Here is a 12,926-nt window from a genome sequence, read left to right as displayed (position 1 = left end):
TCAGTAGCAAAGTGCCCCTGGCTTCAATTCCCAGTACCAGAAAAAGAAAGAAGGAAGGAAAGAAAAGGAAAAGAAAAAAAATAACTTCAATGGAAGAAAGAAAAAAAAATCCATATGGGCTTCTGCCCTTTCTTGGAACCCTGCCACCACATGAACATGTGCTGAAGGATGAGGGACCACATGGAACAGGGCTGAATTGCCACAGCCCAAGGCCATCCAATCAGCCTGCCAAACATGTAGGAAAGCCGAGCCAGGACCCCTAGGTCTGAGCAAGCCCAGCTGAGACCAGGAAAGCTACTCAGATGTGCCGCTCATGGACCACAAATATAAACTTATCGTTTAAAGACTAGGTGGAAAACTATGGCCCTTGGGCCAGTGGCCTGCTTTTGTAAATAAAGTTTTACTGGAACACAGCTATTCCCACTGATTAACATACTGTCTACAACTGCTTCCAAGTTACAATGGCAGGGCTGACCAGTCATTACGGAGCCTGAGACCATCTGGCCTGCATGCCTGAAAACATTTACTATCTGGCCCTGGCCCTTAAGAGGTCTGGTGACCTCTGGTTTAAAACCTGAGGTTGGGGTGACTTGTCCTACAGCAACAGCTGGCACAGTACTGGGACCAAGTACCTAGCATGACAGTCAGGACTAAAATAACCAAGTAAACTGGGCATGGTAGCACACACCTGTAACCCCAGCAGCTCAGAAAGCTGAAACAGGAGAATCGCAAGTTCAAAGCCAGCCTCAGCAATGGTGAGGCTCTGAGCAACTCAGTAAGACCCTGTCTCTAAATAAAATACAAAATAGGGCTAGGGATGTGGCTCGGAGGTCTACTACCCCTGTGTTCAATTCCTACTATCAAAAAAAAAAAAAACAAACAAACCAAGTCAGTGATTATAATGATGTCTGGAGAATATATTTCCCTTCTGGAGAATCAATGGAAGAACTGGATTTGATATGCACCACTTCTCTCACACTATTCTCAAGGGAGGGACATCAAAGAGAATGTGTCACCAAACCAAACTGTAGCTATCATGTTTGATCCTAACTTTTTATTTTCCTTTATTCTTATGGGGGATTGAACCCAGGGTGCCTAACCAGTGAGCCACATCCCCAGAGCTTTTTATTTCAAGACAGGCCTAAGTTGTTGAGGCTGGCCTTAAATTTGTGATCTTCCTGCCTTAGCCTCCAGAGTCACTGGAAGTAGATATATCACCACTCCCGGCTGCTCTTAACTTTCTCCAACAAAGACTTTTTTCTTTTTTTTAGTTGTCAATGGTGTATGCACACATATGTATCTGCCACATACACACAATTATTTATATGAGGATCAAACCTAGGGCCTCACCCATGCCACGCGAGGGCTCTACCACTGAGCCACTACTCCAGCCCACTTTCTTTCTTTCTTGATTGTTGTTGCTGCAGTGTTGGATATCAACCCAGGGCCTTATGCATGCTAGGCAAGTGTTCTACCACTGAGCTAGATCCCCAGCCCTCTAACAAGGATATTTAAACAACTGGAGAATATAAGCATGTGGCTGTTAATCAAATGAGAATGACTGACAACTGATATTGGACCCTGGCTTCCATCAAGTTTGACATCAAGGATTTTTTGTGAAAAGAAGCAAATGACTGGCCACAACTCCCCACCAAGATACAAGAGACATGTTCTTCCCTCTGTGGGCTCCAATTCCCTCTGCCACCTCCCCTATTCCCATCACTCTCTCTCAAGCCTCCAGCCCCTCTTCCACACTTCTCTGCCTGCGGATCCCCATGCCTGAGTCAGCTCAGATGTCCCCTTCTCCTGACATCCTCCTTCCCTGGCCAGCATTCAGGTCCTCCAAGTCCTTGCACACCCCTTTCTCCTGATTTTCCTCGGGCTGTGACACTGTCTCACTGAATACAAGTTGAGAAGCTTATAGGTTGTTTCTTGATCTCTGTGGGGCACAGGTTCCAAGACCCTCCTCAGACACCAAAATCCAAGATGCTGAAGTCCCCTATATGAAATGGCATAGGATTTACATATAATCTATGCACATCCTCTGGTATATTTTAAATTGTCTCTACATTACTTATAATACCTAATACAATGTAAATGCTAGGAATATACTCGTTATATTACATTGTTTGGGGAATGACAAGGGGAAAAAGTCTTTTTTTTTTTTTTTCAAATATTTTTGGTCTGCAGTTGGTTAAATCTATACATGCAGAACCTCAAGATACACAGCCGACTGTATCAACTGCAAATTGAGAAGCTCCATCCTTGGAAATTAGCTACCACTTATTTCCCTGAGTTCCCCTTGTCTAGCAGGCAGCTCAGAAACTTTGCTAGATGTTTTTAAAAAGGAAAAAAAAAAAAAAAAAGACATGATACTATTTACTCCGTAACTATGGAAAACGTGTTATTTAACTCAACTTTGTGGATGCTGACAAAATCTCAAGCGTTGGTACACATTAGCATGTATTTAAAACCCAGGAAAACGGATACCATGATGCATCTTGACTTTCTCAGTTGTGGTGGAAACATTTACTTAATTATAATAAAAGAAACAAGACTTCGGAAGAAAACATAACTGGGTGAGTCCTGTCTCACCAAAAGAGACCCATCAAGTCACTGGCCGTTTTTGTTATCATTTTTTTTTTCCTCTTCAATAAGGCACAACTTGAAAGAATTCTATTTCTATTACAGTTTGTATTTTTTTCCCCAGGACCTAAAGCCCCCAGCATCTCTCATCTGAACTGCAGCACAACTGCACCAATTCTGGCTCCATTTCCTCCACATGTTGGCAACTATGCAGAGGCTGGGATGTTCCTCAGTCATGGCTCTGAGCACATCCCTTCTGTGGCTCTCCAGTCTGCAGGGACTACCTGTGGGGTACCAAGTTTGGACCCCACCTCTCTCACATTGTTACCCCATGCAAGACCCATGACATGAAAGCACTGGTTTCCAAGAACATATCGGGGTTTGATACATGTTCATGCACACATATGTACCCCCCCACATGCATACCCTTAAATGCACACAGGTACACACTTAGCCTGACATAGTTCTCTGCAGCCTGCTGTCCCTCCCTTGCAGTGCAATTCCACTTCTGTCTCCTAGATAAAGATCTCCCCAAATCCTCAAGACAAAAACACAGAGAAACGAATGCTGAAAAGACACCTCAATTTCCTCCTGAGGCTCAGGCCAGAGATTTCTGTTGTGTAGTCTGCAGAGTTCACTCCCTCATCTCCTGGCTTGGACCAAGATACTTTTGAACACAAAGCAAGTGCTGACTAAAACTTCCTAACTTAGATGAGGAGGAACCACCACAGTAAACAGTCTCTCTTCAAGGAAAATGCCCCAGACTGAATGCTGGTGGGAATGTGACTAGGTATGCATGCCCCAGGACTCACCTGGGAGAGCAGGTGGGTGCCTAAGTGTGTGACAGAGGGCAGCACAGGAACTGAAGTCAGCAGGAATGGAGGCCTCAAAAGATAAACTGTAGTGGGGGGCAGCACTAGAAGAAGGATCTGCTAACCAACAGACCCACTCCACACCTTAATAACTCTCAACTCAGGCTTGATGCTAAAACCAAACACAGGCCTGGCACACAGGGGGGCATTTGCCAGGCCTAACAGGCTCATCCAATTCCCTAAGGACTAATCAAAGAAAGCTGGGCTGACAGAAGGCTAAGTGGGTTTTCTTGGATCCATGGGTAGGGGGCAGAAGGAAGGCTCTGAGGTATTCAGGACTAGATCACAGTGTGCCTGACCTTCCAAAAGTTGTCTGGCTGGAAGTAATGTAAAAAACAGACTGCCTCCTGACCGCCTGATGGGGTGGGGGTGGTGGCCACACACAGAAGGTAGACACAGGGCATCTGGACTCTCTGCATCCCAAAGTGGCAGAGGTCAGAAGACCCAGACGGACAGTTAAGGAGAGAAGCCATGGCTGCATCAGTGCTTCTCCAAGTGTAGTCCCCGGTTCAGCAGTCAAAGATCAGTAGGGAACTTATCATAATGCAAATTCTAAAGTGAGAGAGCCTTGCAGACCCTCCCTTGGAGCCTCCTCCCTACCCAGCTGCTTCCTTTCCTCCTCAGTAGAAAAACATCTGGTAACTGCCATCCCTTCTCCTGAGAGGGACAACTTCTTAAAAGATCAAAGAGTTCAAAGTCACAACCTAGTAGGTGAAAAGTAGCCCAGAGTTGGTTCCAAAAAAGTTATATCTGAGGTGACCATATCACTCCGGCAGCCAAATCCATCCATTGTCCCTCACTGAGCTCAACTCACAAGGACCCTAACCCCTGGCACCTGCCTGTCTAGGGTCTTGCCCAATCATGGGGCCTTTACCTCCTGAGGCTCAGGCCAGAGATTTCTGTTGTATAGTCTGCAGGGTTCACTCCCTCATCTCCTGGCTTGGGCAAAGATACCTCTGAACACAAAGCAAGTGCTGGCTAAAACTTGGCTAACTTACATGAGGAGGAACCACCTGCAGGTCTTTAGAAGTAGCAGGACATCTATGGTCCCAATTCTTCCTGCTCAATAATGGTTCTGCCTCTGAGGTATCCTTGCTGACCCCTGTGACACTAGGTCTCATCACAGCATTCAACCTGGCAAGACAGCCCCCATCACAGCATTCAACGGGGGACATCAGCTCCACAAGGGGTCCCACTGTAGCTAGCACCTTGCAGGGAGGACACAGAGAAGACCTACAAGAAATATCTGGGGATAGAATGAGACCAGGTCTTAAACATACTTGACATTCCAGCTACAAAACACATTATTCCTACGTATTTGAAACCGTCTTAAATGTAATTGGGAAAGAATGTTTACTCAAGTTTTAAAAGTCACAAAAGAAGACTTTAGTGAGAGGCAGAACCACTAGCAGCAGGAAAGGAAGGAGCTCTGCTCTGCTGGCTGGTGACTGTGGATAAGAAGGGGATAGAAAGGGTCCAAAAGTCAGCTGCAACCTCTGGGAGCACTTTCTCGTGCCTTCCATAACCTCAAATTCCAGGTTCTCTGGAATCTGTGCATCAAGCCAAGTTTGGGCTATACATAAGATTGCAAGGGACCTCTTCAGTGTTCTCCTGTTAGATCAACCAGTGGCTCCCAGGGATATACCCCCACCTCACCAAGGCAGTGCCTGGGTGGCCACCTAGCTCCCAGCTGTCTTCAAGCTGTGGTATCCTGGATGCCTGACAAGTCCAGAGTTCAAGCTTCCAAGGTGTATTCCCAGTTCCCAAACTGATCCAGGGAGAGGTGGGGTGCTCTAGACTGCCCACACCACCAGCCCTGGGCAGAACAAGCAGGGGAGAGAATACTTCAGGACACTGCAGAAAGGAGATCTGGCAGAAAAATTAAAGGAGGGCATCCCCTTACTCCTTCCTCAGAGAAAACAAAAAAATCCCTTTCCAAGCACCAGCTGGCAGGTAGAAGCCTGTCTCCCTCCTGTCCAGACATCCAGTCCTAAGAGGAACTCAGACTTTTTATCAACCCAGTCCTGGGCAAAAGTTTACCTCTGGGAGGAGAATGTGGGGGAGAACAAGGGGGCAGGGGCCTGACAGCCAGGCAATCCTGCCCTAAGGAGTGGGCTCTTCCACTGGGCCTTGCATTCAATCAAAACACTGCCCTTCCACCAGAAGTAGACAGAACAAGTACTATTTTATGGGGGAAGGAGGCCTTCAGGAGTGTGAAGAGGAGGAGGCTGCGTCTGACTGGAATTAACTCACCTACTTCAACGGGGGTGGATTAAGATGGCCTGATACATAAGGAATGGGGTTACCACAAAGACCCCCCTCTCCCCTGGGATCCAATGGTGGGGAAGGAGTCAGGAAGGAAGAAGATGAGATAGGAGGGGTGGGTCTCCTTTCAGCCCACCTGATAGGTGGACCCCCTGGGGAGTGCTGGGGTAGGAACTGCCCAATTAGTGTGGGGCAGTCTTGGAGGTAGCGCATTTCAGGGGAAAAGCTCCACTGGGGGGTTCCCAATGCCGCTCCAGCACAATAGGCCACCCCTTTGGTAAAAAGGCATGGAGGGTGGGGCGTGTAGAAAGATTTACATGTACATATTCAGGGACAGCCGGTCTGGATCTGCCACCAAGAATACTGCCTACAATAAATAGAATTCCCTCCCGGCTCTGGACCTCAGTTTCCAGCCACATATCGTGTGTGTGCTGGGGGAGGAAGCCTGGGGGGCCCAAGAGAAAAAGAGGGCCCGTGACAGCCCTGGCTCTCTGGACTTTACTCGGGAGCCGGAAGGGCTGGCTGGGTCCCTTTTCCTTGGGCAAGGCTGGGCGGGGCTCCCTCGCTAGGGTTGTGGGCTCTGAGAGGAGTGTTTAGCAGCAGCAGAGAAGGGACGGTGCACCTGGGAGAGTGCGGGAGGGAGTGGGCAGAATCAAGTGGCAGCGCCGGAGACCTGGCCCCACGGTTCTAGGTCGAAGTTTATGTAGGGTTTAGGTACTGGAGCGGTGCCTCCGTTTTCCTGTGCGAACAGTGTCTATGGAACCTCGGGCGAGGTCAAGAAGCACCTTACCTTGTCCTTCTTGCCGGCCCCGCTCTCTTCTGCAGCCGAGGCAGCGCACTTGTTGAGCAGTTTCTTGCCTCCGCAAGCCGTCGGGCTCCAGGTGCGACCGCCCGAGCAGGCGCCCCCCGGGGGATCCACTGCACCACCGGCTGCGGCGCTCTCTACTTTGATGAGGCGGTGCTTGGGGGAGATGTAGCGCACCTCAGCCGGTGTGGCGGGCCGCCGCTCGCTGCTGCTGCGGTAGAGGTGCGGGGAGCCAGAGGATGAAGACGAGGACGCGGCGGCGCCCGCGCCCGAGGAGGCGCAGCAGCAGCCCGCAGCTCCTGACGCGGACGAGGCGGAGAAAGCGCGCTGGCCCCCGCCGGGCTCCCCACCGCCGCCGCCGCAGTAGTCCAGACGGCACATGGCGCGCAGTTTTCGGAGCGATGAGCCGGGCCCGTTGTAGGGGTCCTCGAAGTCGCGCTCCTTTTGCGCTCGATAGGCGCGGATGAGGTCACTCGTACTGCCGCTGTCGTCGGGCAAGGAGCCCGACGAGGCTGAGAAGCAGGAGGCGGCGGCCGGACCGCAGGACGCCGAAGTGGCTGAGGCTGCCTGCGGCACAGACTGGGGGGGCTGAGAAGGTCGCTCGCCCCGGCGCCGCTGCTCGCGGTAGTCGGGCCTCGGTGGCTGCGGGGGGCTCTTGGTCTTGCTGTTCCCCAAGCTAAAGTACTTGTTCAGCCACTTGGCCATGGCGAGAGGCCACCTAGGGCCGCGGCGCGGGAGCCCGATCCGCCGCCGCGGCCATTCGGGGGACAACGCTGCCGCCCAGGTCCCTCGGCGCCCCGGCCCCGGCGGGGGGCGTCCGGGGCGCCCACTCCTGACGCCAAGTTCAAGTTCTCACCGCCGCCGCCGCCGCCGCCTCCTGCAGGCTGCTCTCGGACTCTGGCAGCTGCAGCACCGCCCTCCGCCTCCGCCGCTCTTCTCCCGGGCTTCGGATCTCGCGCCTCTGGCAGGCGCGTCTCATAAGGTCCCGGCCCGCGACCACGGCGAGCAGAAGGCCCGGGCGACCCCGAATGCGGACGCTTTGAATGTGCGCACCGCCGCGGAGCGCGCTCCTGCCCCGTCGGAGCCACAAGCCTCCGCCTCGGCAGGGATCAGTGGCTGCTGCGGGAACTTGGCGTCTTCGGGCCCCCTTCTTTCTTTCCGAGGGCGCTACGGAGAGTCCGGCCCTGCCACCCGCGAAAAAGCAGGAGAGAGAGCTAGCGAGCGAAGGAGGGAGGCAGCCGGCGCCCGCCCGAGCCCGCGCGCCCGTGCCCGTCCCAGCGGCGCCTGCCGCTGCCGCTGCCGCTGCCGCCGCCTCCCGAGCCGCCGCGTGTGTGACACTCTGCCGCCAGAGCCCGCCCCGCGCCGCGGCCCCGCCCCCGGCCCGCGCGCCCCGCCTCCCGCCCCCGCAGACCCAGCCCCGCCCAGTCCCGCGAGCAGGGCCGCCAGACCGCTGCCCAAGCCCCGCCTCCCCTGCGCCGGGTCCTCAGAGGGCGCACGTCTCCCTTCCAGCACGCGCCACCTCCTGCGGCCGCCTCGGCGCCAACCCCCGGGTCGTGCCCTAGGGCGCCCGGGTCCTGCTTCGCGGCGGGCTTTCCCTCGTTGGCAGCCCGCTACCGCCTCGGGCGAGAGGTTGCCAGGCTGACCCTGCAGCCTGCAGAGGCCAAACGCGTCTTCAGTCCCCCGGGCCCAGGGCTGTGCACCCCAAGGATGCCCACTGTCGGAGTAGGCGGCGGAAGTGAAGATTAACACTAGACCTTTCTAGTTTACTACAGCGTGGCCCGTGTAGAGGAAATGCGGTGCCAAATACCCTTAGGAACAGAGTGCCTGTCCTCCTCCTTAAAGGGACAGAGACTCCGGTTCAGTCACCATACGCCGGGTCTTTGGAGGAATCTTTATGCTAATGAGAGTATTACCAATCCCGATGACGGATGCGGACGGGATAGGCAGCGGGGGCCGGACCCGGCACCAATCCGAGAGCAAGGCTAAGGGGAGGTGGGAATGTTTGCTTACCTTTTCACCTCTGAGGAAGTTGGAGCTTTAACCCTGTTCACTGCCAACCTGGCGGAACAAGCTGTGGGTACGTTTAAAGCCTAAAGTTGCAGGAGCTGGCAGGGACTTATTTTACAGATGGAGAAACTGAGGCTCCATGGAAAGTCACACGGATGACGGCCTCAGATGCCAGTTCTCAAAGCTGATGACACCATAATGGTGCAACTTAAGACCATTCTTTGGTCTGAGGAAAACTGAGGCTGAAAGAGGGGCACAGCTTGCTCAGGGTAGCTTTTCCTGGGGGAAAGCCGGAGACTCCCTGTTAAGACCAAAATCTTGCCTGAAATCAAGGTAGCTGCCTCTAGGGCAGGGTGCTACTTAGGATGTGGTCATGCAACCCCAGAATATAGTTTGACCCTAAGATGTGGGTACCTGAGAAGTGAAAATTCTCTAAGCATGTTGATTTACTAAAACAATCCCTAAATCCATATTCTCCATCTGCTATCTGTATATCATTGATGGGCCTTGGGGCAATCTGTTTTTCCGGAATCCTGTATTAGGAACAGTGAGACCCATTATGACAGGCAGCAAGATCAGCAGCCTCCTAGAGCTGAGGCCAAACTCAGTCTGAGACCTCTTGGATCTAGAGGGCCAGAGTGGTTATCTCTTCCTCTCTCTGTAACCTGTTCAGATTGTGGCCTGAGACCACAGGGGTGAAGCAGAACTCCAACTTGGGTCTCACTCTGAAGGCTGTTCTCTGTGAATTCAGCCCTACACAGTCATGCGGTGGGACTAACTGCAAATATTCCTTCAGTAACAAGCTACTTGCTGCTCTCTCTGGTCAGATTGCCCTGTCATCCTCTGTGGCCAGTTGAATTTTCCAAACGCACTATGTGATCCCCACACAGTCATAGAAAGCATCATCAACTTCTTACCTGAAATCTATTCACTTAGTATTTCAAGAAAATAATCTCTAAATCCATCGTGAGTGTGTGTGTGTGTGGGGGGGGCATATTCTGGGGGAGATTGGGAGAGGACCCAGAAGTTGAAGGATAAGATGTTTATTTTGGGTATCCCTAGACTTAAACATCTCAAGTTACCCTTTAAATCACTTCTCTGCCACATAAGCACTTAATTATCCTGCATAGATAATTCTATCCCCAATAGAAAACCTGAAAAGCAAGGACATCCTCATCTTAAACCCCACCTTTCATCCACCCTCCATATTCTCCAGTTCCCTCCCTTCCCCTGTCTGCTTAGGTTCTGGAAGGAGAAGCAGCTAGCAGCTAGATCCTGGCAGTGGGCCAGAGCTCCTGGGACAAGAAAGTCCTCTCCAGGAACTGGAAGCATGTTCCCTGCATGTGGGTTGCACATGGAAGGGTTATCTCTGCTTTTACCAGAAATTTAGGAAGAGAAGTTATATTTCACAACTTATTTTTTCCATTTTACTTTCAGCAAGCCAAAGGGTCAGACCCACTTTCCCATGTGATGCCTCAGCTGGGCTATAATTTGCAAGCCAGAATTATTGTAATGCTATGGTATTATGCCAAGAACATTCAGAGTACTTGTGTATCTGCTCACCCCCTAAACACTCTGTATATAATTAACCCCCCTCAATATCCCTGCAATTCGATGTTATTCCCAGGTTACATATGGGGTGACTGGCCTAAGGTGGTATTTACTTCAAGCAGGCAAGAACCCCATGGGTGTTTTCCTTTGGGAACTTGTAGAGACACACCTTCCAAGATTGAGTCAGAAATAATCATCCTGAAAGGAAACAGAAAAGATTCCTAAGGAAGATGTTGTGTTTAATGGTTTGGAGAACCAGCAGAAAAGGATCAGAAAAATAAAGAGGGCTAAAACCAGAGACACAGTCTTTTCAGAGATCCAGCCACCTCATTTTATAGAAGAAAGTGTGGAACCAGTGAAGGGGAGAGATCAAGTCGGAGGCACAGCTTGGACTGGTACCCGATTTCTTGATACCACAAATCTAACACTATGTACTGCTGCAAATAAAAAATGCCCATCGTTCTTGACATTTTTGCCTTTTTACATCCTCCCCCCACTGCAGTTTTCTTATTGGAAGGGTTGGGTTTGGATGGCCCTGTTTCTGTCCTACTCAACTTCTTACTTTAAACCAAGAACTAACCAAAGGCAATGACATGGCAGCTGCTTTCTCAGTACCTCTTCCAGTATCTGGAGGAAGACAATGTCATTTATAGAGGCCCCAAAAATGATGTCACCAACCCAACAGACTCATCTCCTCTTTTAAGAAACATCATTCAGTTTAGTCTGTTGAATGTTAATATCAGTTCTCTGCCTGGGGATTGCAGGGATATTGAGGGGGGTTAATTATATACAGAGTGTTTAGCTGATGAGCTGATACACAAGTACTCTGGGGACAGCCTCTGTCTCTCACCAGTAATCGTGCAGGCAAGGCAAGAGAAGCACAGGACAGAACAAGAGACAAAGAGCTATGAAACATGGGAAGCGGAATGTAGTTCTCAGGGAGAAGATCACAGAGGGAGGTGGTATCTGGACTTGCCCTTGAAGAATGGGCAGCATTTAGATATGAAAGGAAATTCCAGGCAGAGAGAACATCCACTGTGAGGGCATAGAAGCAGGAACATGTGAGAAACCACTTGGGCAATAGTGAATAGTCTGGTTTGAGTAGACAACGAGTAGCTGAGTAGCTGAGAATTAGTAAGGCAAGACAAGGTGGGTAAAGGGTAAAGGTACAAAGAAAGATTGTGTCCCATCAGGAGAGTTCTGACTACCAAACTAAGGAGAATGAAACTTTACCTTGAATGCAACAGGAAGTCAGCAATGGTTTTTATTTGTTTGTTGGTACTGGGGATTTAACCCAGGGATGTTTTACCGGTGAACTACATCTCCAGCCCTCTTTTCTTTTCTTTTCTTTTTTTTTAAATTTTGAGACAGGACCTTGCTAAGTTGCTGAGGCTGGCCTCAAACTTGTGATCCTCCTACCTCAGCCTCCTAAGTGGCTAGTAATAGCCTTTAAGCAAGAAAATCACCTAGTTTTTTTTTTTTCTTCTTTCTATATCTTCTAAAGATCATTTGGGAATCAGAGTGAAGGATGCATTTCATGAGGAGGGACAGAAAGCAGGCCGAACAATCTTTTAACTAATTTGTTTATGTTATTCCCTGTGCTATGCCTTCTTATAAATATTAAAGGATCAGAAAATAGTGCACAGAAGGCACTTAACACCTATTTGTTGAATGGTTAACAATGGTGTAGTGAAAGATGGCTAAGCCGTTTCAGAAGATGGACTTGCAGGTCTCTGGCTTTGGGCCACTTGGTGAATAGTGACCAGCCCCTTCTCAGGGACAGATAGTACTGGAGTAAAGAGAAAAGGGTATTTTAGGGGAGCTGATAGTTGATTTGGCATTAGTCATCTGAATAAGCCGATGTGAAGTTCAGCGCCGGAGTCTGGACTGGAGATACAGTTTTGAAGCAAAAACCTCGGTCATCCTCTACTCCTTTCATTGCTACCTTCTCCAGCCAGGTAGATGTGGGATCTGAGCACTTCTTACCTCCTCCACTGTCACCACCCTAGGCCAAGATTCCTTATCTCCTGTCTGAATGACAGCAGTTGTCTCTTACCCATTTTTCTCCCCGCTTCTCACGGAAGCCATCAGTCATCCTATTAAAGTGAATTTGACTATGTTCCTCCTCTGCTCAAATCCTCCATTGAATCCCATCTCCCTAGTGCTAAATGCCAAAATCCTTACCGTGGCCCCCAAGATCCCTGAAATTCATGACCACCTTTTTGTGCTGCCCCTCTTTCCTGCTCCAGTCTGATGTTTGGAGGCTCCTGGGAACCTCCAGGCACCCTCTTGCTTTAGGGCTTTTAAATTGTAGTGTCTTCCACCGGAACGTTTTCCCTGTGGCTCATCCTTGGTCTTTTTTTTTTTAAATTATCTTATTATTTATTTATGTATATGCTGTGCTAAGGATCGAACCCAGTGCCTCATACATGCTAGGTGAGTGCTCTGTCACTGAGCTACAACCCCAGCCCCTCACCCTTGGTCTTTATTGAAATGTCACTTGCTCAGGGAGGCCTCAATGGGCACAGTCTCTGGACTTGCAGTCCCTTGCCAAGGCCTGCTCCCCTCTTCTTTGTCTTATTTGTCTGAGTATAGCTCACCCCAGTTTGCCCACTGTATACTTATTTTTCTTGTTTATTTTTTTTAGTCTTGTCCCACATGGGAAAGGGATTTTTGCCCTTTTGTTCACTGCATATGTCTGGTGCCCAGAATGGTGCCTGACATGTGGTAGGTAGGCAGGCATGTGAGAACTGTGGAATGAATGAATGAATATGAATGGTTGAGATCATTCATGGAGAGCTACAGCTTGCCATCTCCGTCTGCCTCAGCCAGGTGCCAGC

The 12,926-nt window shown here is 50.3% G+C and overlaps 1 protein-coding gene across 1 annotated transcript in view; it reads right to left on the bottom strand.

Annotated features, from left to right (window-relative positions):
• Shb (SH2 domain containing adaptor protein B) overlaps window positions 1-7,839 on the bottom strand; it is a 131,585-nt gene extending 123,746 nt beyond the window's left edge. Inside the window, exon 1 of the mRNA XM_076845789.2 lies at window positions 6,514-7,839. Coding sequence (XP_076701904.1) covers window positions 6,514-7,233 — 720 coding nt within the window. The 5' untranslated portion in view covers window positions 7,234-7,839. The remainder of the gene's footprint in view (window positions 1-6,513) is intronic.
• Between the last annotated feature and the right edge of the window lie 5,087 nt (window positions 7,840-12,926).

This window comes from Callospermophilus lateralis, chromosome 2 (genome assembly GCF_048772815.1).
Source record: "Callospermophilus lateralis isolate mCalLat2 chromosome 2, mCalLat2.hap1, whole genome shotgun sequence".
Lineage (NCBI taxonomy): Eukaryota > Metazoa > Chordata > Mammalia > Rodentia > Sciuridae > Callospermophilus > Callospermophilus lateralis.
This window is presented reverse-complemented; position numbering and strand designations above follow the sequence as displayed.